The sequence below is a fragment of the Cololabis saira genome, chromosome 8, assembly GCF_033807715.1.
Source record: "Cololabis saira isolate AMF1-May2022 chromosome 8, fColSai1.1, whole genome shotgun sequence".
NCBI lineage: Eukaryota > Metazoa > Chordata > Actinopteri > Beloniformes > Belonidae > Cololabis > Cololabis saira.
In genome coordinates this window covers 25,417,257-25,439,735 of record NC_084594.1, presented here as the reverse complement: position 1 = coordinate 25,439,735, position 22,479 = coordinate 25,417,257, and the positions used below count along the sequence as shown (strand labels likewise).

The window sequence follows — 22,479 nt, the reverse complement described above, 5'->3', positions numbered from 1 at the left end:
TTCGGTTTTATTTATTTAACCCAGTGAACAGGACATGTGCAGGTTAAATCGTAGGTTCCCCTCCTTTTCCTGCCTCCACCCATCCCCTTTTCCTCTTCCTGTCTCGAGCGCCAGTGTACCCGTGCGCACGCAATGACACGCAGTGTTCCCCCCCTGAGAGGAGCGGGCCTGGAACAAAGACGGCACCACAGGGAACACAGAGGATCACTGCAGGAAATGGAACAGCACAAACTCATTATTTAAAATTCAGGGGGGCAAAGAGAGCCACTTAAATCAGAATGAGCTCAGTCAAAATATTTAGTATTGCAGAAAGGCTTTAGACTGTGAGTGGGGTTCTGGCTTGCTTAGTTTTGTAAGTGATCAAACCGAACTCTGAATTGTGTTCTCTCAAATCAATTGTACGCAGCAGAAGCAATAGGGATGAAGTCACTGAAGTGACTAGAAAAGACCATTATCATGTTGCTTTTGTTTATGGACGTTTTGGTGTAAATCTGTAACCCTAACCCATGCACTGAGATTAGAGTAAAATTATCTTGTTTTCCCCTTTTTAACTTAAAGGGGACCTATTATGAAAAACACGTTTTCTCTTGCTTTAACATATATAAAGTGGTCTCCCCTCAACCTGCCAACTCAGAGAAGGAGGAAAGCAACCAAATTCTGCAGTGTCTGTACAGCCGCCCGGATGAGCCATCCAGTGTGATGTGGCTTCTACGAGCCGTTCAGATTCTGCTCCCTTTCGTTACGTAACGAAAATGAGATTTACATAGGTTGGCCTCCGATGCGTGAAACCACGTCCACAACTAACTCAGCCGGCCGGAGCTTCCGCCATTTTTTCGTATCGGTGTATCGCGTCATCGTGTCAAGCAGCCAATCAGCACAGAGCCTCATTATCATAGCGCCGCCCACTCAGAATCCCATATAGATAATGAGGTTAGAGACTGGGAAGGTAAAGACATGGCTCAGAGGCTGAATTTCTAATTTATTTAGCAAAAACAATCAAAAGCTTGTTTTTAAGACATTCAAGGCCTGTTTAAAATAGGTATTAGATGCCATAATAAGTTCCCTTTAAACCAACTTCACAGGGTGCTTTATTTAGAAGTTGATTTCAAATAAGACCCATCACCCAGAAGAGGGTGTTGGAGAAGAATAAGATCATTTACTCCGCCCCCTAAAAACCAGTTTCTTTGAACAAAGCTGTAAAGACTTCGTTGAAAGGGTGGCGTTGTACTGTTTCCCTGAGGTACCTTTACCAAAGCGTCTCACAGAAAGTTGATTCTAATCTCAGAAAAGTATCTCAGCGTTTGACAAGAAAATAATGATCGTAATATGTGTGCTGATGAGTGTCAAAGTTTGCATTTTAGAGATTGGAAAAAACACAGTTGTAACAAACCACATTTAAATCCAAACTGGACACACCTACAGCATCAAATCTGAATCCACAGTCCCCAAATATCATAGACCGAAACATCTGGAACTACTTTATCAAATAAGCATTTTTTACCGCCAAGCAATATTAGCCAAAGCTCTGCTTATTGTGTGGACTTGTATATCCTGCCTGGAGACATTATTTTATTAAACAGAAGGCATTAGGAGCTTTAGAGTCCTCCAGTTTTATATTTTTTCTGGCTTTGGGTAGCTTGAAGTGGTAATGAGAAGAAAAAAAAAAGAAGCTGCAAAAGCACCATACATAGATGGAGGACGGGTCCCTGCATACGTGTCAGAAGGCTCATTTTAAAGTTGAAGTTTCTGAGTGATGAGATGTTGGTTTTAAAACATTTTTAGACACAAATAGTAAAACAATAATTCTTTGTTTTAGAAAAATGTGATCAGTAAGGGTTTGGCCTGTTCTCCACATTTTCAATTACAGTAGACTCCTTAAAGCTTCCACGATTAACTTTATTAAACCTGGTAATTTACCACTTGAAATGTCACCTTTTTTCTTTCTTTTTTCTCATTTACTTTCAATCCCAAACTCTAAAAGGTAGGATGTTTTCTGGAAAATTCTCAAAATAAATGCCATCTTCAAAAGCATTTGTTTACCTTTTGCTTAGGTTACTGTAAATGCAGAATATCAGACTTTTTTCAATTCAAATAATCAGTACTTTAATTTGAAAAAAGAAGCATTTATCAAGAAAGACATTGTTTTTGTATTCCATAAATGTTCTAGGTAATATTTGTATTTAAATACAGTAATTGAATGGTAACAGATTAGCTTCATAAAAACAACAGATGTAATCCATGCATCGATCAGTTGAACCAAAAGTGAAATAATATAAATACATTTGATGAAGTCATCAAATGAAACAACATATTTTGAAAAAATGTGTTCATCCCCTGTGTAAAATTCAAAGATTCTCAGTAATAAAAGTACAAATACTCACTTAAGCTGTTTTTTTGTTGGTTTGTTTGCTCGTTTTTTTGTTGGTTTTTTTTGTCATCTTATTGAACCTTGTAACTTTTAATTTTCTTCAGTGTCCTACCTTTGAGAAAAAAATGTGCCTTTTGGGACATGAATTCTCTTTTTATTTTCCCGACTCTTTCACCCTACTTTAAACCGGTGAATCGACTGCACTGCAGATTTTAGACACATTGTGCAGGAATGTCTGAGGAATTCAGGAATGTAGCTGGGAATGCAGCATGCTGCAGCAGCACTTGGGGTTATATTGAACCGTGTCGCATCACGACTTAGCTGAATGCATGCATATGCACATGCATTCAGCTGCCTGTGCATGTAAATCATGTGTGATGCACGAGTGTGCTATCGTTTTAAGTGTGTTCCTTGAAGAGACAACTCGGATAGATTAAGGTTTAAGACTCTTAATCCTTGATGATGTTTTTACTGGAACGTTACACATTGTCTTCTCAGACCAGCATTAACCATGAGTATTTATTTAATCAGATAATTTCCCCAGAAATGTTTTCCTACAAATTGTGCAATAGTTAAAATATATCCGAAATGCCAGGGATAATTTGAACCCAGTAATAGACGTGTTGCCAGGTTGCTGTGCAGCCAGCAAAGAGAAGAATTATTCCTCTCCTATTTTTAGGGCACAGATTGTTATAGCTCCTACATCTTTCAGCCAGTATTTCCGACCGTCATGTATGAGTCTTTGCAGACTTCCTTAGGAGTTGCTTGAACTTATCAGATGTTTGAAGCTGCTTTTCATGCAGATCTTGTTTAAGATCTACCCACTGATTTTCAGTGATGGTTAAGTCAATAGACTAAACGCGGTTCCCAAAGCCACAGTTTTTTGTTTTTTGATGAGTTTTGAGGCCAGATTTGGATACTTTTCCAATTCCAAGAGCCAGCAATTTTCCAGTTTCATTTTTTTTTTTTTGTAGATAGCTTCAAGATATATCTATTTACAGATTAAAGATACTTAACAGATCCACTGCTTATTAATTTTTTCCAATGCTAGTGGCAACTGCACAGAACCAAGGCAGAATATTTACATTCTTATAAAACATGGCCCTTTCCGAGGATATACTGTACACTACATCAGTTTAATTGTTGACATAGAGCTTACATTTCTCTCCACACAAGTCATGTAATCTTGAAGTAAATTGTCTTCAATTACTGTGCAGTGATACAAAAACAGGTCACATGGGAGTTTTGGGCAAATTTGCAGTTTTATCTGAAAGATTTGTGGCTGTTTTCTTGATTTCCACTGTTCTTCTAACTGGTATGTATACTTCATGACAGGTCACTAGTGGAAGCGCAGCAGCATATTTGCCTTCCCCATGCCTTTATTTCCTTCAATATATCTCCAAAAGTGTACATGAATTTTGATGAGTCACCATCACATCCATTTTAATTCAATTCAATTCAATTTTAATTGTTTAGCGTCTAATACAACAGAGTTGTCTCTAGACGCTTTCCAGAGACCCAGAACATGACCCCCGAGCAGTTATTACATAAACAATGGCAGGTAAAAACTCCCCTAGTGGGAGAAAAGCCTTAAGCCAAACAGTGGCAAGGAAAAACTTGTATTCATTGACTGTGCAGAAGGATCTCTGATACTCTGGGAGCATCAGAGCATCAAAACAAAGTGTTGCCAAATTTCCAGTGCAAGGGCATTAGTGGTAATATCAGGAAAATGTTCTGCTGTTTTTGAAAACCAGAGAAGAAGGTGACATGGTCATCACAGGTTTCCTACTTGTTTATGATCTCTTGCTGCCTGCCTATCAGGCCAGCGAGTGGAGTGAGGCTTGTATAAAGGAAGAGGTAGTTTCAGTTGCTGGGGTTGGTTAAAGTTGAGCTTATGTTTATGCATTACAACTAGTGAGCAACGTTAAATAAACCCTGGATGTTGCTAGAAGAGTATATGCCTCCTTTTAAGGAAACAGGTCAAGTGATGCTACTGCACTGTACCACTCTGCAGTCTTCAGCAGCTGATTATAAAAACAATTTTCAGCTTGTTTTTCAAATCTTCAGTAAAAGTGAGAACAATTTTGCAAATGCTTGTTTCTATTTGCATACTTTCACTTTGGATGAAGCTGGGTGATTTCTGTTTTCAGGTTTTACATGTACATCCATCCATCTAAACACAGGCCTGTTCCAGGAGGAGCTTTTATTCAGATTGGGTGCAAATTTTCACTTCAGGATGAGCTGATTAGAATTTGGCAGTCAAACTAAGGGTTATTCTGATCTCAAAGCATATTTGTAGCCAACACTTTTTGGCCATTAATCAACAACCTGACAGATGGATGGAAATGCGCCTTGATTTGTTGAGCGAAAATATTTCCAGTTAGATTTATGGAATAAGAAGCAGTAGCACCTCAAGTTCTGGAGGCTGGTTACTTTTTGCTTCACAAATTTAACAATCAAATTCCGCAACTCCTTAACTGAGGGAGTGTAAGCAGAAGAGCAAAATGGGCCAAGGCCAAAGAACAAAGCACTGTTTCACAAACATTACATTTGAAAGCACAAATAGGCATTCACACCTCCACAGAACCCTGCAGAGAGCTGCTGCATCAGGGATTGTATGTGAACGTGTCTAGTGAAAGATTTGAACTATACACTATAGTTCCATTGTTTTCACACCAGTGTGCTGTTAATTTCTTAAATCTCAACACTCACTGCCCAAAACCTGCACAGCAAATACATAAATCTAGTACAACATAATAACACGAAACTAAGGGAGTCAGAGAGGTGTGTCTCTGGCCGACACACACTTCCAGTGGCTCGTTAAGAATCATTTTGAGACATACTTTTGTGTCTATGTGTATGTTTTTCTCTCTTTTTTATTCTTCTTCTTGTTAGTAATATCCTGCTTAATCTGCCTTCAAAGGTTTTATATTTTGGCACCTGCAAACTATGATTTTCCTCCAAGTTTCCATCAAGGGGAAGGGTTAAGAAACTAACCAAAGTAACTCTGAATTCAACTGCTTGTCTTTTGCAACAACCATTTATTGCGAGAGAGAGACTAAAAAAAGTGTTGATTGAAGGGAAAACAAGACCTTGACTTGACAAGAGTAAATCTTAGACAGTGTCATAAAAGTGACCTCCACACATATTGGTCATCCTGCTAAGCTAAAAGTTGTAAAAGTTTCTTTTTGTTGCTTTAAATGCTGTCATTTCATTTTCCGCTCTGTAGAGGTTTAAGTGTCAATTGTGCAAAGTTGAACTGCATTTCTCCGCTGCATGAAATGTGAAATCTGCTCCCGTGTGCCTCAACCTCATGCACAATTCCCTTTTCTACAATGGAAAACTTTAAGATATGTTCTGTAAGTAGTTCAAGTTTAATATTAATATAACCAAAGCCTTCTGACACGTGCCATAATATTTTAAGACATCCTTTGAGGTGGCAGCACGAAGCAGATGTTGCCAAGACCTTACGTATGTGAGTGACTCAGCTGGGCTCACACAGAGCTAGCATTTGTCCTCATAGTGGGATAGAAATGGACAAGTGGGATTTGCTGTGTTGCAGAGCTACATTCGGATCCCCAGACAGGCCTCACATGTTACTACAGATAGCATGGAGCACTTCCTACCCAGCGACAGGTGCAGCCTCAGCTGGACGGGGTGTTGCACCGACACCTGTGTCCTGCTGCCTGTTCCGATTACTAACACACCAAACAACAAGCCAATTGAAATGTCAATACTGCTGTTAAAGGGGACCTATTATGAAAAACATGTTTTTTCTTGCTTTAACATATATAAAGTGGTCTCCCCTCAGCCTGCCAACTCAGAGAAGGAGGAAAGCAACCAAATTCTGCAGTGTCTGTACAGCCGCCCGGATGAGCCATCCAGTGTCATGTGGCTTCTACGAGCCGTTCAGATTCTGCTCCTGTCATTGCGTAACGACGGGAGCGATGCGTGAAAACACGCCCACAACTAACTCCGCCGGCCGGAGCTTCCGCCATTTTTTCGTAGCGGTGTATCGCGTCATTCAGGCAGCCAATCAGCACAGAGCCTCATTATCATAGCCCCGCCCACTCAGAATCCTGCATAGATAATGAGGTTAGAGAATGGGAAGATAAAGACTTGGCTCAGAGGCTGAATTTCTCATTTATGTAGCAAAAACAATCAAAGCTTGTTTTTAAGACATTCAAGGCCTGTTTAAAATAGGTATTAGTTGCCATAATAGGTCCCCTTTAAAGAATGGTGGAAACTTTCATTCAAAAACTCCAGCTCCAGATAAATCAGATAAAAAAATTCTCCTGGCAGCCCAGCAGGTGGTTGTCTCCCTTATCATGTCTTTTTTGTACTTCAAAGGGCTGCCTCTTCACTTCAGAGCAATCCTCTGTTCTGGCAACTTAAACCCTTAGGGAGACTACACCCAAAAGTGCATTATTAGGGGGGGTGGTAGTCTAGTGGCTACAGAGGAATGGCAAACAAGATGAACCACCTTGGGCCCCGGTGCAAGGCCTTAGCCCTCATTGCTCTCTGTTTGTTTGTTCTCTCAGATGTAAGTCGCTTTGGATAAAAGCGTCTGCTAAATGACAGTATTATTATTATTTATTTATTTACATCTAGCCACCAAAACTCGCAGCTCACTTGTTTGTGGGAATACACCAGGTTTACATGTAAACTGCTATCGTGTGAGAGGGACTGAAACCCTATATTAGCACCATGAGGTCAGCGCACAAACACACACGCTATTATTGTCAATGTTTTCTTCATACTGTGAGCGTTACCATGATGAGTAGATTGTGGTTCGCCAGTGGAGAGGACGGGCCTGAAAAAAAAGAAAGCTGTGTAGGCTGTTCATGAATAGCCAGTAATCTGAAAGGGTTTGGCAACCCATAAACTCCTGTAAGCTAAAAAAAAAAACTCCTTTGTGATTGTAGAAGTCCCTTTTATGGGTGTTCCCCTCCCCCTCCTGGTTGTCATAACTTGCCTTAAGGGGACTGATGAGGGGATGAAAAAGGAAGCAGCCCTGCTCTCATTAACATAAATCAAGAGATCCCCCACAGCAAACTGATATGAATCATTTGAGAGAGGAAACGAGAGTTTCCACGGATGACCATTTGTGAGGTTTGAACTGCCCTCTGTTGATGTCTGCAAACATTTGCATCTGTCAGTTTTAATTTGCATATCAAAAGGGGAGAATTTAAAAAGTCTTTGAGGACAATGATTATGCAGGTTTCACGGATCGGGCAGCGAGGCTTCAGTGTGAGATTTTTAAGTAAAACATCTGCTGAGTCACATCTACATTAGATCCATTATGATCCAGTAGTAGTAGTAGTAGTAGTAGTAGGTGTGTGTGTGTGCTGTATGTTGCAGGGAGGGGGAGGGGGGGGGGGGGCAGCAGCGACCATCTCATTCTGACCGTGGACCTGGACAGTGAACATAAAGCAGCTCCACTGCCCTGAAATGATGCTATGCAGTGGATGATGTGAATTGTCCTTACACGTGGCAGTAGGCGAGGTGTACTGGAAGTCCGACGCGTACAGGTTACACAGGACTGGAGAAAGCATAGTGCCCTGCAGCATCCCCATGCTGCTGACCACAGTGTCAGACCTACTCCTACTCCCACCTGCTCCTGGAACAGCGTGGAGGGCTCGGTGGCCCTGTGGCCTCAGGTGCCGCCGCAGCAGCCGCTCCATGGTCTTCATCACATGGGACGTCAGGGCGACTGGCCTGCAGTCATTAAGCTCTGCAGGTCGTGGTTTCTTTGGGACTGGGATGATGCACAATGTCCTGCTTAATTAGTAATAGTGAATACCTGGAGAGAAACCCAGCCAAAGCCCCAGTTTGTGATACAAAGTATGTAACACCGTGTCCTAACTGCATGTGATGCGAGCGTCAGCGACCAAATCAATTCCATTGCTTTATTTTCTATTGGACTGTTCTAACTGGCCGCGAGCGACGCAGCGTGACGCAGCGCGACGCAGCGCGACGCAGCGCGACGCAGCGCGACGCAGCGCAACGTTTTGAGCTGAACATCTGTCGCACACCCTGCTTCTATTTTCTTCCTGTCGCTCGCGTTGAAAGGCGGTTGAAAGCGCTGTAGGAAACAGTCATGGATGAGGAACGGCTGATCCAGTTAGTTGAAATGAGAAGTTATCTCTATGATACCTCCTCATTTCACTACAAAACCTCAATAAAGTGGCAGCTGGCTGGAGGGAGATGGACAGAGAGCTGGAAGTTTCTGACCGTTATTTTTGTGTGTTTTGTCAGGATGCTGAGCAGACGTTAATTTAGCGTTAGCTTCTGTTAAAGTACTCTAGCTACTGTTAAACCGTTGAGGGAGGGTAGTTAGCAAGTTCAGCACAATAATATGGCCTGTTAGAGTTGAACAACAATTAATAACAGAACTGCATATTAACGGTTTCAGTGTGGACAGAGAGCGTCCGATGTCACGCAGTGCGACGCGATAGTCGGACGCTCTCATGCAGTTAGGAAACGGTGTAAGGTTTCGGCATTTAAATAATTTCAGACTTTCTTCAATAGTTTTCATCCAAAAATAGCGGGATTATAACAACTCCTTAACCACGCACCTCTTTAATACATAAATACATCAACTTCATTCAGACGGAGGTTTTTATTATCTGTAATTATTTTATCTGTGTAATTTTTCAGCAGTTATACTCTGAGAGTCAAACAGAACATGACGTTTGTCCAGATGCCAGCTTCCTCCTCCAGATGTTCTGAGACTTCTAGCAACACTGGGTGCAGTTATGAAACGGCTTTGAATGTTTTTATAGTTTTATTTATTTTTTCATTTAGTTCGATTATTTCAGTTTAGGTTAATTTAGTTTAACAAACGTATCAGAAGTTTTAGTTTAGTTTTAGTCTTAGTTTTAGTTTTTGAGGTGCTGACTACAGATGCTGATACAGACTACAAAAAAAATCTAGGATGAAAGCCATAAAGATTATTTATTCTTCCCTTTAAATAATTACAATTGGAAAAAAAGAATTAGTGATTGGAAAAATTAAACCCCAAACTTACCCTAGTAATCGATCCCTGATCCTGGCCAATCTAAACGTACTCTGTGCAAAATGAAGGTAAATACACACCATTTCTCTTACTATTACACGTACAGCTAGCTGAGTGTCTTCTCCTCATTTGGTCGGGAGTTGTTATGCAGTCCTGCGGCCCCAACGGCCCACACTTACAAAACAGAATTTTTTTTGCGGCCCACTAGGTGGCGCTTGCCACCCAAGTGTGGGCCGCGGCCCTATGGTTAAGAATCACTGCTCTAGCGTATCTCTCCGTTGCCTTGAACAGGCTGTGTGCTGCAAAATGTGCTGCAGTGCTGGGGCCGAATTTCCCGCGCTGTCCTGCGGATGTGACGTCACATGACGCTGCATGCGCGTTCTCCCCGTTCTCCCGTGCCGGCTTCACTGTTGGCTGCAGTACCCCCAACGGCCATCGTGGTGAAGGGTGGCGCTAGAGAGTCTCATTTCTTAAAAGGAGCCTCATGCTCCTTTTACGTTTTATAAAAAATCTTGAGGTTTTATCTTTATTCCAGCTAACTGGATTAATTTTTCACTATTAGTTTCAGTTTTACTCATAGTTTTTGTGAAATATGATAACTCGATTGTGAGTGTTTTAGACCAGTGGTTCTCAAATGTGGGTACGCGTACCCCTGGGGGTACGTGAAGACACTCCAGGGGGTACGTGAGATTTTAATATATACATATATTTAAAAAGTAGCATCCATGCAAAAATCCTTTAAAAATAATTATTTCATAAATAATTGAGGAAAATATAAGTCTAAATTCATAAAATGAATTATCTTCAGGAGTAGGCTATTCAACTTATTATCCTAAAACCGCAGAGTTTCCCCCACACCAGGATGGTTCCACCTAACCTGTCAATCACCTGGCTTCACCTGTCAATCACTTGGACCAACGATGTAGTCGTGGTTGGAGCATAGCAGCAATATTTTTATGTTTAATAAATCAGTTACTGATGGCACAGTGCTCTGTTTTAGGTATTTTTTTTTTTACAACCAAAAGTGCTTTGTGCTGGTTAGGGGGTACTTGGCTGAAAAAAATATTTCACAGGGGGTACATCACTGAAAAATGGTTGAGGACCACTGTATTAGACAATGTTTTTGATCCGGATACGTCCCAGAAGCAGCTGGACTCTGTGACCTGCTCCCTAAAAATAGAGACCCGATCTATTTTTGATAGAAGCCACTTTAAGGTGCACAGAGCAGATGAATCAGACGGGAGGTCATACACAGGAATAGCAAACTAGTAACATGTCTAAATAAATTCACTCAGTGCAGACTGCCCAGGTACGGTGGAATAGTATTTAAAGTATCCTTAGAAGTCGTCCTTGACCTCACTGGAAGCGATCATAAAGTCAAACGTCAGAGAAGCCGCGACATGATGATTTGGATGCTCACAGATTGACTGGTTTTCAAGATCTGTTCACAGGAAGACAAAGAAAGAAAGATGACACACTACATGTATGGAAGAGAAAACATTCAGTCTGCAGCCACAACATGAAAGCAAGTGTGCAGCAGTAATTCAAGACTCCAGGCTTCTTCTTTAATACCATAATACTTTCTAACGTATCACTCGGTGCTGTATTTCACCTCGACATCGTGGTTGAGACAGGGCTGTTCATTGGATAATAAATACCTTCATCTGAATGAGAAAACTCCCGCCCAGCAAACAAGCTAAAACCCATTTTAGGGCTTGTGAAGGTTTCTCGGTTGCATTGTCTAATGAAAGATGTCAGTTGCTTTCTTTAGCTCTGCGAAAGCTCGCACAAACTACCCACTATCACAAGGACAAAACAGATATTTGGGTCGAGTGCATTTCCTTCCTCAACCAGAAGCACTCGCTCACCACTGCATCCAGCAGCCCTAAACCACATCACTCTGTGTGGTCCTCTAATTGCATATCAGATGGAGCCAGTCTCCATGATGAAAGCTCGACTCTGCGCTTAGTGCTTTGGTGTCAGTTCTGATATGTGAAGCAGATGTGTGTTTAACAGTAAAGCCCATCAGCGGTTGCGCAGCGTTGCCTGTTTGAATGGCTTTAGAGGTTGGATTCCCACTGGGGCCACCCGCACTTAGGATGTATTCCTGTAAGAAGGCTCGGTATTTGGGAAAGGCTTTGCCCGAGGAGCAACAATACCTATTCAACTGCCTGAAAGAGGAAATGGCAGTGGAATCACTGAGATCTGAAAAGTTGCCTCTTGATAATCCAGTTACTTTTGGCATTACTGTTCCAGGAGCACTGCTTTAGTTTAAAAACAAAAGCCCTCCTGCTGTGGTTACAGTTGTGATGGTGGAGAAGTTGTAATCACCAGCAGCAGAGGGTTGGCTGCTGGTCCAGCAGCCTCAGCTTCCAGCTGAAACCTTCTCTATCTGATCACAGACTTGTTTCAACGACCCTGGATTATACTTGTCATATCAGCTGGAGCGCAACTGATTACAAGCACATTCACACGGTGATTACACGCAGCTTACCGCTGCACGTTAGGCGCTGTCCAGCCATTGTTTTTGCGACCAGCAACGACTTATTGTCTCGAGGTGATAAGGCTGCTTAAAAGTTACGGGTTGTTGGTTGTGTTTCTGCCAATCCCTTTGAGGTGCCACCGTAGTCTCTGTCTCTGTCTCGGTCCAGTCAGGACTGATGCTTGAAGCCTGGAGTTGTAATTAACCACAGCCCTTCTGACATTAGTCAGAGAACACACTTACATCTGGCTTTAAAGTTCATTCAGCATCACATCAAATGCCCGTGTTGTCGCTGGGTAAATGGAGGTTGCGTGGCTCCAGTCGGGATTGATGGTAATAGAATACCTGAGTGGCTGTGCCAGTTTTCACCGAGGCCACAGGAGTGCATGGAGTCAGCTTTTCCTTATAGACGCACGTCTACCAGGCAGAAACACCTCACAGCTAGTGGACCGATCAGATTACACCTGATAGCTTGTACCATTCTCTAAATGTTGTAGTGTGGGCTGACAGTTGTTCAGTCAAGAATAATAAAGTAGGCAAATTATCTCAGAAAGCCAGGCGGTGTCCTTAACCCCCCGGCAATGGTGGTTGTTACTAGATGCGACTCCAGTTCTGCATGTGTGTATCCCTCAGAGGGCAAATACACCCCTCCTGGCACTGGGAAAGCATTTTATCAGCTTTGTCTATCAGTTTAAAAAAAAAACAAAAAAAAACGATGCCTTATGGTCTAAAAACAGTTTATGTTTTGGATGTTTCATACTGTGTTCAGTTCTGTTCATTCCCATATTGTAAAATTACAGAAAAAGGTCAATGGAAATGTTGAGATTCAACAAAGTCCCTCAATTTAAAAAAAAAACTAAAACAATACTCAGCACCGGCAAAGATTGAACCCAGGACCTTCTAGCTGTGAGACGGCTGCACTACCAGCTGCGCCACCGTGCCCCATAAAATCATACATAATGATATATATTGACGGGAAACATCTTGAGTCACAACTCAAGCTTTCACACATGTTGGCAACACATGACTAAGTTTCTAATCTCCCAATGGGACTGATGACAATAAGTTTCTCTGCTGATGTTGGTTGGTTGAAACCACAGCTTTTGACTGACTTTTAATGTTTACTCTGTCCGATCCGCAGGGTCTGTACCTACTTTTAAGAACAAGCTAAAGACTCAGCTCTTTAAGGAGCACTTCTGCACCTAGTAAGCTGCTTATGACACTTATGACAAGATGGTGTCTTTTTAGACGTAGCTTTCTTATATAAAGGGAAAATAAATATGTGTATAGAATATATATATATATATTCTAGCACTGGCATGGCAGCACCTGTGTCCCACTGGACTCAGCACTTATCCAGTTGTACCTTCCTATGCGATTTTGTGCTTGTGTTCTTTCAGATGTAAGTCGCTTTGGATAAAAGCGTCTGCTAAATGACAGTAGTAATAGTAGTTGTAGTACTCATTTTATAATTAGTGAATCTTATTAAACGATCTTAAATGTACGTGTGATGGTAACTTCCATCAGACTGTGCTCAAAGTAACTAATAAATAAGTAAATATTATCATAAAGAGACAGGGAAAAGTGCTGTTTTTGCTCATAAATTTCATTATTTGAGCACTAATTTAGCTGTTCTACAAATAAAAAAACGGCTAAATTTGAATGTCTTGTTTGTCCGCTGCTTCACATTCAGGTTCACCTCATTTGTTAGCGTAGAATAAAAGGCCGTAGTGAAACTGAACTGAGCCGATCTCGGCTTTCCAGAAATCCGCTTATGTGTTGCAGCAACGGAGGTAAAAGGTTGAGAAACATCCGAACTCTTCAGTGCTGCTGGAAAGAGTGTAGTAAAGTTTTTGGCTCTGGTTTGCTTAAGCTATTCATGTTACATAATAACCTCCCCCACCACCCTTTCCATTTTGCACAAAAGATTTCACACACACACTCGCACTCACACTCACATACACACAGCATCGGTGCGGTATGGCAGCAGTCCAGTGAGGGGCTCCAGTGTCGCTGGCTTTCAAAGAGCTCTTTGCTTGCTGTCCTTTTGATGGCTGCTCCCCAGCAGCAGTGGAGCAGAAATGCAGAGCCTCCAGTTTTGACATGAATTTGTCCCCGATTCTCCACACTGACCCACGACTTCACACTAAAAAAACACTGGGGAAGTGGGCTGCACGCAGTGGACTGTTGGGCCTGGTTACGTGCAGCAGGACAGGCAGGACTCCTTTTTTTTTTTTTGTTTTTTTTTTTTGTTGCTGGGTACAGGCAGTGATGACTTTGGGGCGCATTGTTACCCAAACGTCTTACTCTGTTGATCAAGGTCAAGTATTAAAGTTAAGACGGCACCGTGTCATCCTGGTTCTGGAGAATCGGAGGACACTGCTCAAATATTTCTCCCAATAACCTGTTTAATGACAACTATTCAATGGGTTTATGGCACCAGGTGTGTTACAACCAAAAACGTAATAATGGCCAATAACATAATAACTGCCAATAACGTAATAATTTTGGCCATTTAAAATGTAATAAAGCCAATAGTGTAATAATGTGCCAATAATGTAATAAAACTTTTGAGCCAATAACGTAATAACTTTTTGCCGATAATGTAATAAGGCATTACATTATTGGCTGGTTATTACGTTATTGGCCTGGTATTACAAAATTATTACAAAATTATTACATTATCGGCAAAAAGTTATTACATTATTGACTCAAAAGTTTTATTACATTATTGGTTTGTTTTTTATTCTGTCTTTGTTTTTATTATCTTATTCTGCTTTTATGGTGATATGGATCCCCTTGGGTCTGAAATAAAGATTTAATAATAATATTGGCACATTATTACACTATTGGCTTTATTACATTTGAAATGGCCAAAATTATTACATTATTGGCAGTTATTACGTTATTGGCCGTTATTACGTTTTTGGTTGTAACAAGGTGTAATTCTGATATCTTTACATGTCCCACTATACATTCTGATGAGTTAGCGATTTCCTGCAACAGTTTTGTGGTTAAGTCATGGATCTGAAACAAAACTGTCCAAAAGAGGACAAACTTATGAAGAGAGAAGGCAATTTAACGATGGAAGGGAAGCAAAAAACATATTTGTGCCTGATGGAGAAAAGTCAGAATGTTGAGGCCGGAGGATGGATTTGTCCATCACCTGGACAATATTGTTGGAGTTATATATGGTATTGATAGTGAAATGCAGAGGCAATTAAAGTAATCTCAGGTTGCTGTAAAACAGGCCCGTAAGGGGGCGTCTCTTCTTCATCCACTCTCAGATGTACAATTAATGATTTGTTGTAAAAGACCAGTTGGTCTCACTGGTGGGATCTTATTGTCAGTGGTTCCCAGGTCATTCCAGCAGGTACCGGCTCTAAGGACGTCGAGCAGAGACTCTTAGCTTAGCCCTCGTGAATTTATAGGTTGGCTCCTCCAGCATTAAACATTAAACCAGACTAAAATAAGCAGCTGCAGTGTTTGGACAGCCTTTTATGTTCTAATTCACATGTTCAGCCAGTGCCTTGCTGTGTTTGAAAGGTGGAGTTTCCACAGCTTTAATTCTCTTGATGTTTCACATTGATTATCTAACACGAAGCTGCCTGATCTACAGTAGGAGTAAGGTTGACTGATGCGTTGTTTTGAGCAGAACCGTCTCTGCGTACTCGTATGAAACATTTTTGCCACTAAGCTTTTAGCGGTATAGTCTCATTTATCTTAGCTCTTCTGAACTTTATCCAAAAATTGATGCAGATATGTTTCACGTGGTTTGCTGCTCTGTAATCTACTCATGCTTTCCAGCCATTTTCCTGGAAAAAATAGACAAAATAATCTTTTCTGTATGTTTTTTTCTTTTTGCACATTAAATTAGATTAAATTAGATCTTTGTACTTACTGAACGAGTTCCAGCCCTTTTAAAGCTCCATATCAACTTCATTGTACGTGTGACATCACTTTGGTTTAGAGCTGAATCCGGTCGATTGATGGATCAACCAGCGAGAAAAGTATTGATCTGTGTTCATTCTAATTGTTGATCAGACGTTCAAGTCTGTTTTTCAGCAAAATGCCTCGTGCAAGCTTAACCAAAAGTACATCTCTCAAAATAATTCATAAAGTTATTAACATAATCTTATATAGCACTCATCCTTCTTCCTTAAATGTCACAACACTTTTTATCAAGACGTGGCTTTTAAAAAAAAAACTTTTAAGAAAACACTAAATCATCTTTTTATTAGCTTTTACTGCACGTTTTTTTCCAGCACTTTGAGTTGTGAAACGGTGGAATGTAGCGTGTGCGTGTGTGCATGTGTGTGTGTGTGCGTGTGCGTGTGTGTGTGACATTCCAGACAGTGTTAGAGGTATGTGAATTACGTCTTCCAGTGAGAGAATGTGAAGAATCTGCTGCCATGAGAGCTGCTGTTGTGTAATGACACATTATTACAAAGGGCGCTCCTCAGTCTGTGTGTGTGTATATCTCACTTCCTCGTAAGAAGACTTCTGAGTAGTCGTGAGTAATGATTTTCAAAGCTGTTACACATCCAGCGCACGTCCTGTTGTATATTCTCAAGTGTATTTTATTACTCATAACCTCCTCACATCCTGTTCATCGTTCTCCTCCTCTTTTTTCAGACCAGTGACTTTATTTATGACCACTGATAGAGGTAGATGAGCTCATGCTTCAGCTTATGGTTTGATAAAAGAAATCTAGACATGTTCGCTGTGTACAAAGTTGAATTGTGTCTTAGCGGGGAAATTCTGGTGGGCAACTTTTTTAATCCGCTCGTTTAATTTGTCATTTGTCAACCAGAAACTCCATTTCATCAGACTTTTAAATCTGTAAATGATTTTGGTTCTGAATGGCGTCTTCTTTCTTTGTTTCTTTTTCTTCATCAGATTTGGGACATGAGTGACGACGAGAGCATCTGAGCACCTGAGGGTCTGGAGAGACTCCCCGCTGCACTCTACCTTCCTTCTTCCCTTACGACTCTCACATTTATAAAAGGCAAAGCACTTCATGTTACACAGGATGGACCAACAAAACATGAACAATAACAGTAAAATAATCATAACAAAATAGATGTTTGAAGCAGGAGCAGAGTTGGCACTATTATGTGTATTATGTGTAACACCTGCATTTCATGGTGAATGTATCTCTTCCTGTCACCTACTGATGTGTATTTCTGCATTTTATTCACTACGAAGAAAAACAAAAGGTCTTTCTAAACGATAAGTTTTGATCCTTCCATCCAAGAGTCCTTTAAACAGATGCCCCCTACATCTGTTTGTTCATTCAGTTTGTGATGGACCTTCAGGTAAACTGTGAAATACACAGTTGTCCGCTCAGAAAACCCATCCATCATGTCGTCTGTTTAACCGGAGTGTGATGTATATACAGTTGATAGTAAAAGCAGCTGTGGCGTTATTCCTGGGAGGAAGTCTGCACACACGGACGCTGCTGCGTGGTGTAATGGTGGACAGTTGGAGCAGGAACCCGTCCAAAACAGAACCAGTGAGTGGTTTCTGCTGATGCATGCAGGTCCTGGTGCAAACTTCCTTCTTTCTTTGTCTTATAATAAAGTACACGTTAAAAGTGAAGCCATACTAGGTTTAAGCGATTAATGACTTCCTGGATTTTGAGAATTGCTTTTGTTGAACAAACTCTGATTTACTTCTGCATTTGAACCAAAACTGCAATAAAATATCCCTTTGCTATCCATTGTTATCATGTGATTTGATCTCTGTTATAATCACTCGTCCACACACCCAATCCGCCCTTTCGGAAGCATTCACACAGTCACATGAGAAGAGTTTTAGGACACAGTCGGTGGTTTAAAAGCACTTTATTGTTCATTAAGGCTACTTTACGTACAAAAAAGGTGGCCTGCCAAAACCTTTTTAGTAGGAGACACAGAGCCACAAATTGCTTCGATAGAAATTTTCTTACAGTTCAGAGTATTACTACCCTTGAGTACATGCTACTTCCACTTACAAAGTCGAGATTAATTCCTCTTTGATTTATATAGTGGTGGATTCTCGAGTAACATCTCCAGGCACATTTGCCAGATCAATTAAACACATTTCCCTCAAACGCACTGATGGGTTTACTCGTTCCCCCGTTAACGTTTGTTTCATATCGCTAACACACAATACGGACACTGTACCTGCCTGTTAGCCCACGACTAACACTTTTCTTTTATTTTCTTGTTTAATGCAAAACATGCTCCAACGGGGGCCCTCGTTAAATTCTTGTTCAAACGTCTCAGAAGTGGCGTGTTCGGATACGTGTTCAATGATTTGTCGAACAATGGGGATCAATGGAAGTAGCGATTGTCACAGAAACACCTGTGGCTTATCGTGTTTTCATACATTTACTGTGTTCCTGCACTTGAACCTCAACTCTAACAAGACAAACTCTACAAACAAAAAAGATCAACTTTTTTTCACAAAAAAAAGAAAATGCAATGATTACAATATAAGGACAGAAAAAAAACAATTAAATAGCTACATATCATTAACAAATTAATTGATCCTCAAAAAATACCTACGATTTGTTTTCTCTGTACATTCGTTACGCACAGCGTAATGATGGTCTTATAGTTACCTATTATAAAAAAAAAGAAGCATTTTTTTATTAAGTGATTTTCCTACAGTGTGTAGGGAGTGTGTGCCGAAGCAGAGAGCGCGCCTCCTATCTACAGGGTGGTAGTGAAGTCATGAGAACGTAAATAATGGAAAACAAAATCCTCTGGACGCCGAGCCAAGCCAAAACGATGTGAAATACATGGGATGTTAAATGGAGCTGGGTCTGAGAACGGGGTGGGAACTGCTGTGAGACCCAACGCAGACTTCGGACTACAGGTGAACATCTAGTGACTCGCAGCTTGCACTTACAAAAGCACAGCTCCTGAAGCTCAGCCACCTCACCTCCACCGGCCTGCTGAAACCGCTCTAATCTGCTCACAGAAAGCACGCTAACATAATCGCATTCTCCTATTCCCCCCCAATGAAACCTGGGGCATTCGACCCCTCAACCTCCTCGCTTCAGTCCCAGTTCTGTTGCATTTGTTTTTCTAGTAGCTGATGATGGAATGTGTGGACATTTTGGAGAGAAGAGAGAATAGCGTTCATATATGCGACTGATTGATAGAAACTGCCTAAAAGCAAACAAATATAAACGTCATCACCAGTTACCTTCAGCTCTGCTTTTTAGACACAGAATAATAAACATGTGCACGTCCACTTCTCTCCAACAACGCTCTAAATGTTTGTGGGTGTTCCTGTATTGTCCAGCCTGGCTGATCTGCTCTATGTGACAGGAATAAAAACTGTTGGGAAAGATGTCTTGCACAAGCAGTCCTGGCTGCTTCTGAGCTCCATCTGCTGCCGTGGAGATATGTATGAGTCCTGTGTAAAGTTCCCCACTGGAGGAATGTATGCCACCTCAGCGCAGGTTCTTTTCCAGAGTAAAATTCATGTCCTTAAACTACAGCAGTCTATGCAACGGTCAGAAAATTCAAAACAAAAAAAGACCTGGCATGAAAACAAAAAATATCAGCTGATGAAAGTTGACAGAGCTGTGACATCACACCTTAAACCGATAAAGAAATGATTATCAACCAAATGGACTCATTTTCTTTTTTTTTTTTCCTCTAAGAGCATTTTGTCCTTTAAACTGTGAGCATTTAAGACACAATAGTGACCCACCGACACGTCCTTCCTACAAGAACCTTTGTCTGCTCCAACAAGAACCACACGGCTACGACGAGTTCAGATGCTTTTGACTTTAGACGAACTGACATCAGTTTGGCGTCTCAGCCTGTCGTGCTGAAGGTTGCAGTATCCGGTACCACAGACGGATCAGTCTCTTCTGAAAACCTAGATGAGATGCTTTTGAGTGATGCAGCTTATATCATACAACAGAGCCTGTCCGGAGGCTGTCCCACTATAGATGTTTGTTACCATACCAATATTAATGGAAAATCAAAAATACAAATTGTAATAATATCAATACCAACAATAATATGGAGTACAACTGACCCAGCAGTGAGTGTATAGTGTCTGTCTGTTACTGACAACAACAACAAAGAAACGGTTAACGTCTGAATGAAAAGACTAATAGTAAAGTTTGAAATGCTAAAAACACTAATAGATACCAGCTATTAAGAAAAAAAAAACACATGCACCTGTAAAAGCATCAATTTACCCTTAAAACCTTGTAGAAATCTTTCAAACCACTGTGTCGGAGAGGGAGGGTAGGTTAGCAGTGTGTAAGCCACATAATTACAACAACCATGTTCAAAGGCTCACATAAACAAAGTTGTGTTTTTGAAGAGATCCAAATGATCTTGTCTCCCCGAAAACAACAAAAACAAACCCCACAAAATGACACGCAGCATCAACGTTCCCCTCATCACTGCCGGCACTTGTGTCTGCGAGTCACATGAAAGTTCAGCAGTTCAGATTTGATCATCTGTGGCTTTTAAACGTCATTTTCTCTCACGGCTGTGAAGGACATTAACACCACCGTTGGATGTTTGTGAACTAAAGGACATCAATTTAAAAAAGAAGAAAAAAAACATGGATTGAACTTTGAGTAGACGTGGAATAGATTGCTGAGAAGTGGATGCGTTTATTGTGCTACTAGGAAATGAAATTAAAATTGGATTCAGCCTCCTATTCCTAATTTTCCAACTTTTCCCAGGTGTACTTAGACAGGAATTATCCAATTGCATCATCCACCGTGTGCTCAGAGCCAGATGCAAAGTGACGTGCCACGCTTTCCCTTCAGCAGCGGTGTAAGTCAGACTGAGTGGTCTCCTCCAGACACAGAGAGCAGGAGGATGAAGGTGGATAAAACACAGCAGAGGTGATAATGAGATGGCTTCTTGTTGTTTTGTTTTTCAAGGTGGCCAGTGATAAACATCAGTGTCTGAGGTTTCTTTGGTAGCGCAGTCAGGTGGTTGGTGATTGTTTTCTAAGAATTGTTTCTCACATTTCTTTTCGTTTCATGGCAGGCATCCCATAATGCAAAATCAATACACAAAACTATTGTTAAAAGAAAGAAAAAAGAAACTGAATTACTACAACACCATCCTCCCTCTCTCTGTTTATGTACATATAACTACAGACACTTGCTCGGCCCCAAAGCTCCCAAGCTCAACATCCAGGGATGAGAAATGAGGGGAAGGAGAAAGCTGCTGCTCCAGTCCAGCTCCACGTCGCATACCAGAGGATAAACGGGGTTAAAGTGGCCGTGTCTTTATTGCTCAACCGATTCCTCTGTGACTGCACAGTGAAAAGAGCAGGTGGGAGGGTGAGGGCTGTTTCTAGCGGACCAGCAGGCAGGCATTCCCTCAGGGATGCTGGTGACAGACCGGGGTAGTGAGAGAGGCATCGATGTCGGAGCTGGGACCATTGGGTGAGTTGGGGAAATGTAGAAAAGTCCTTTCCCTTTCAGGAGACAACAGAAGGGGAGTGGTTGTGATTGACCATGTGACTGTCGGGAGAGGAGTTGGGGCTGCTGCCAGACGACGAGGGACTGCCCTTGTTTTTGATCTGCAGCCAGGTGTCTCCCAGCGCCTTGGCGAAGTGGTCGTCCACCGAGCCTGTGATGGACACCGAGTTGGTGGAAGTGGGTTCGGGTTCCTTGTAGTTCTTCCCCAGGCTGCGGCGGAAATGTTCCTCGATCACGGGGTCGCAGGCCGTGTTGGCTGATGCAAGAGAGCAGAGTTTAGAGTTAGCGCTTTGATAATCGGAACAAAGACATTCACTTGTATGCGCAGTTTACTGCCCAGTAGGACTGGGTGATATATCGAGATTTTAATATATATCGATATATTTTCGATATGATATGGAGACAATATCGTTTATCTCGATTAAAAAAAAAAAAAAAAAAAAAAAAAAAATTATTATATATTTTTTTTTTTTTTAATTTTTTTTTTTTAATGATTTGGATATAGCTTATTTTGTGACAAATTGACTTGAATGTTTTATTTGAGATTTGCACAAATGTTTTGTTATTTGCACAACTGTCAACCTCAGTGGAAAAGTCTGCCTGTTACTGTCTACATTGTATTAATTGCACAGTGTATTTTAATTTAATTGTTATGCAGGAAAGAGATATTTGTTTTATTTTATTCAAGAAGCATTTTTATTCTATATATGCAGGCAGTTTATTTTTATTTCATTTGTTTTATACATTTTGATATTGTGCAGATCTCTGTTAATAAAGGTACCTGTGTGACATTTGCCTCAGAAAAAAATGAAGCTAACAGAGATGCTATGCTATAAAGCTTTGGGGGAAACCCCAATTATGGCACAGAAAAAATATCGAGATATATATCGAGTATCGGCATTCAGCTAGAAAATATCGAGATATGACTTTTGGTCCATATCGCCCAGCCCTACTGCCCAGCATCACTTTAAACCCTGGGAGCAGCTACTTCATATTACACAGCAACCTTTTTTTGACATTTTATTTATTTATTTTTTTAAGTATTAAACCGCTGTTTTAAATTTTACTGTTAACCTCAATGAGATCATTTGAGATTTCACTGGGACCATAAAACAGCTATTATAAATGTATCAAAGAACAGAGGACGGATA

The 22,479-nt window shown here is 41.0% G+C and overlaps 2 protein-coding genes across 4 annotated transcripts in view; one reads left to right on the top strand and one right to left on the bottom strand.

Moving 5' to 3' along the window:
• atg7 (ATG7 autophagy related 7 homolog (S. cerevisiae)) overlaps positions 1-17,596 on the top strand; it is a 96,840-nt gene extending 79,244 nt beyond the window's left edge. For both annotated transcript variants that reach the window (XM_061727408.1, XM_061727409.1), the window contains exon 19: positions 16,768-17,596. In XM_061727408.1, the coding sequence (XP_061583392.1) occupies positions 16,768-16,800 (33 nt within the window). In that variant the 3' untranslated portion in view covers positions 16,801-17,596. The remainder of the gene's footprint in view (positions 1-16,767) is intronic.
• A 74-nt stretch (positions 17,597-17,670) lies between these two features.
• The window catches only part of vgll4b (vestigial-like family member 4b), a 43,602-nt gene continuing 38,793 nt past the window's right edge, over positions 17,671-22,479 (bottom strand). For both annotated transcript variants that reach the window (XM_061727412.1, XM_061727411.1), the window contains one exon: positions 17,671-21,584. In XM_061727412.1, coding sequence (XP_061583396.1) covers positions 21,328-21,584 — 257 coding nt within the window. In that variant the 3' untranslated portion in view covers positions 17,671-21,327. The remainder of the gene's footprint in view (positions 21,585-22,479) is intronic.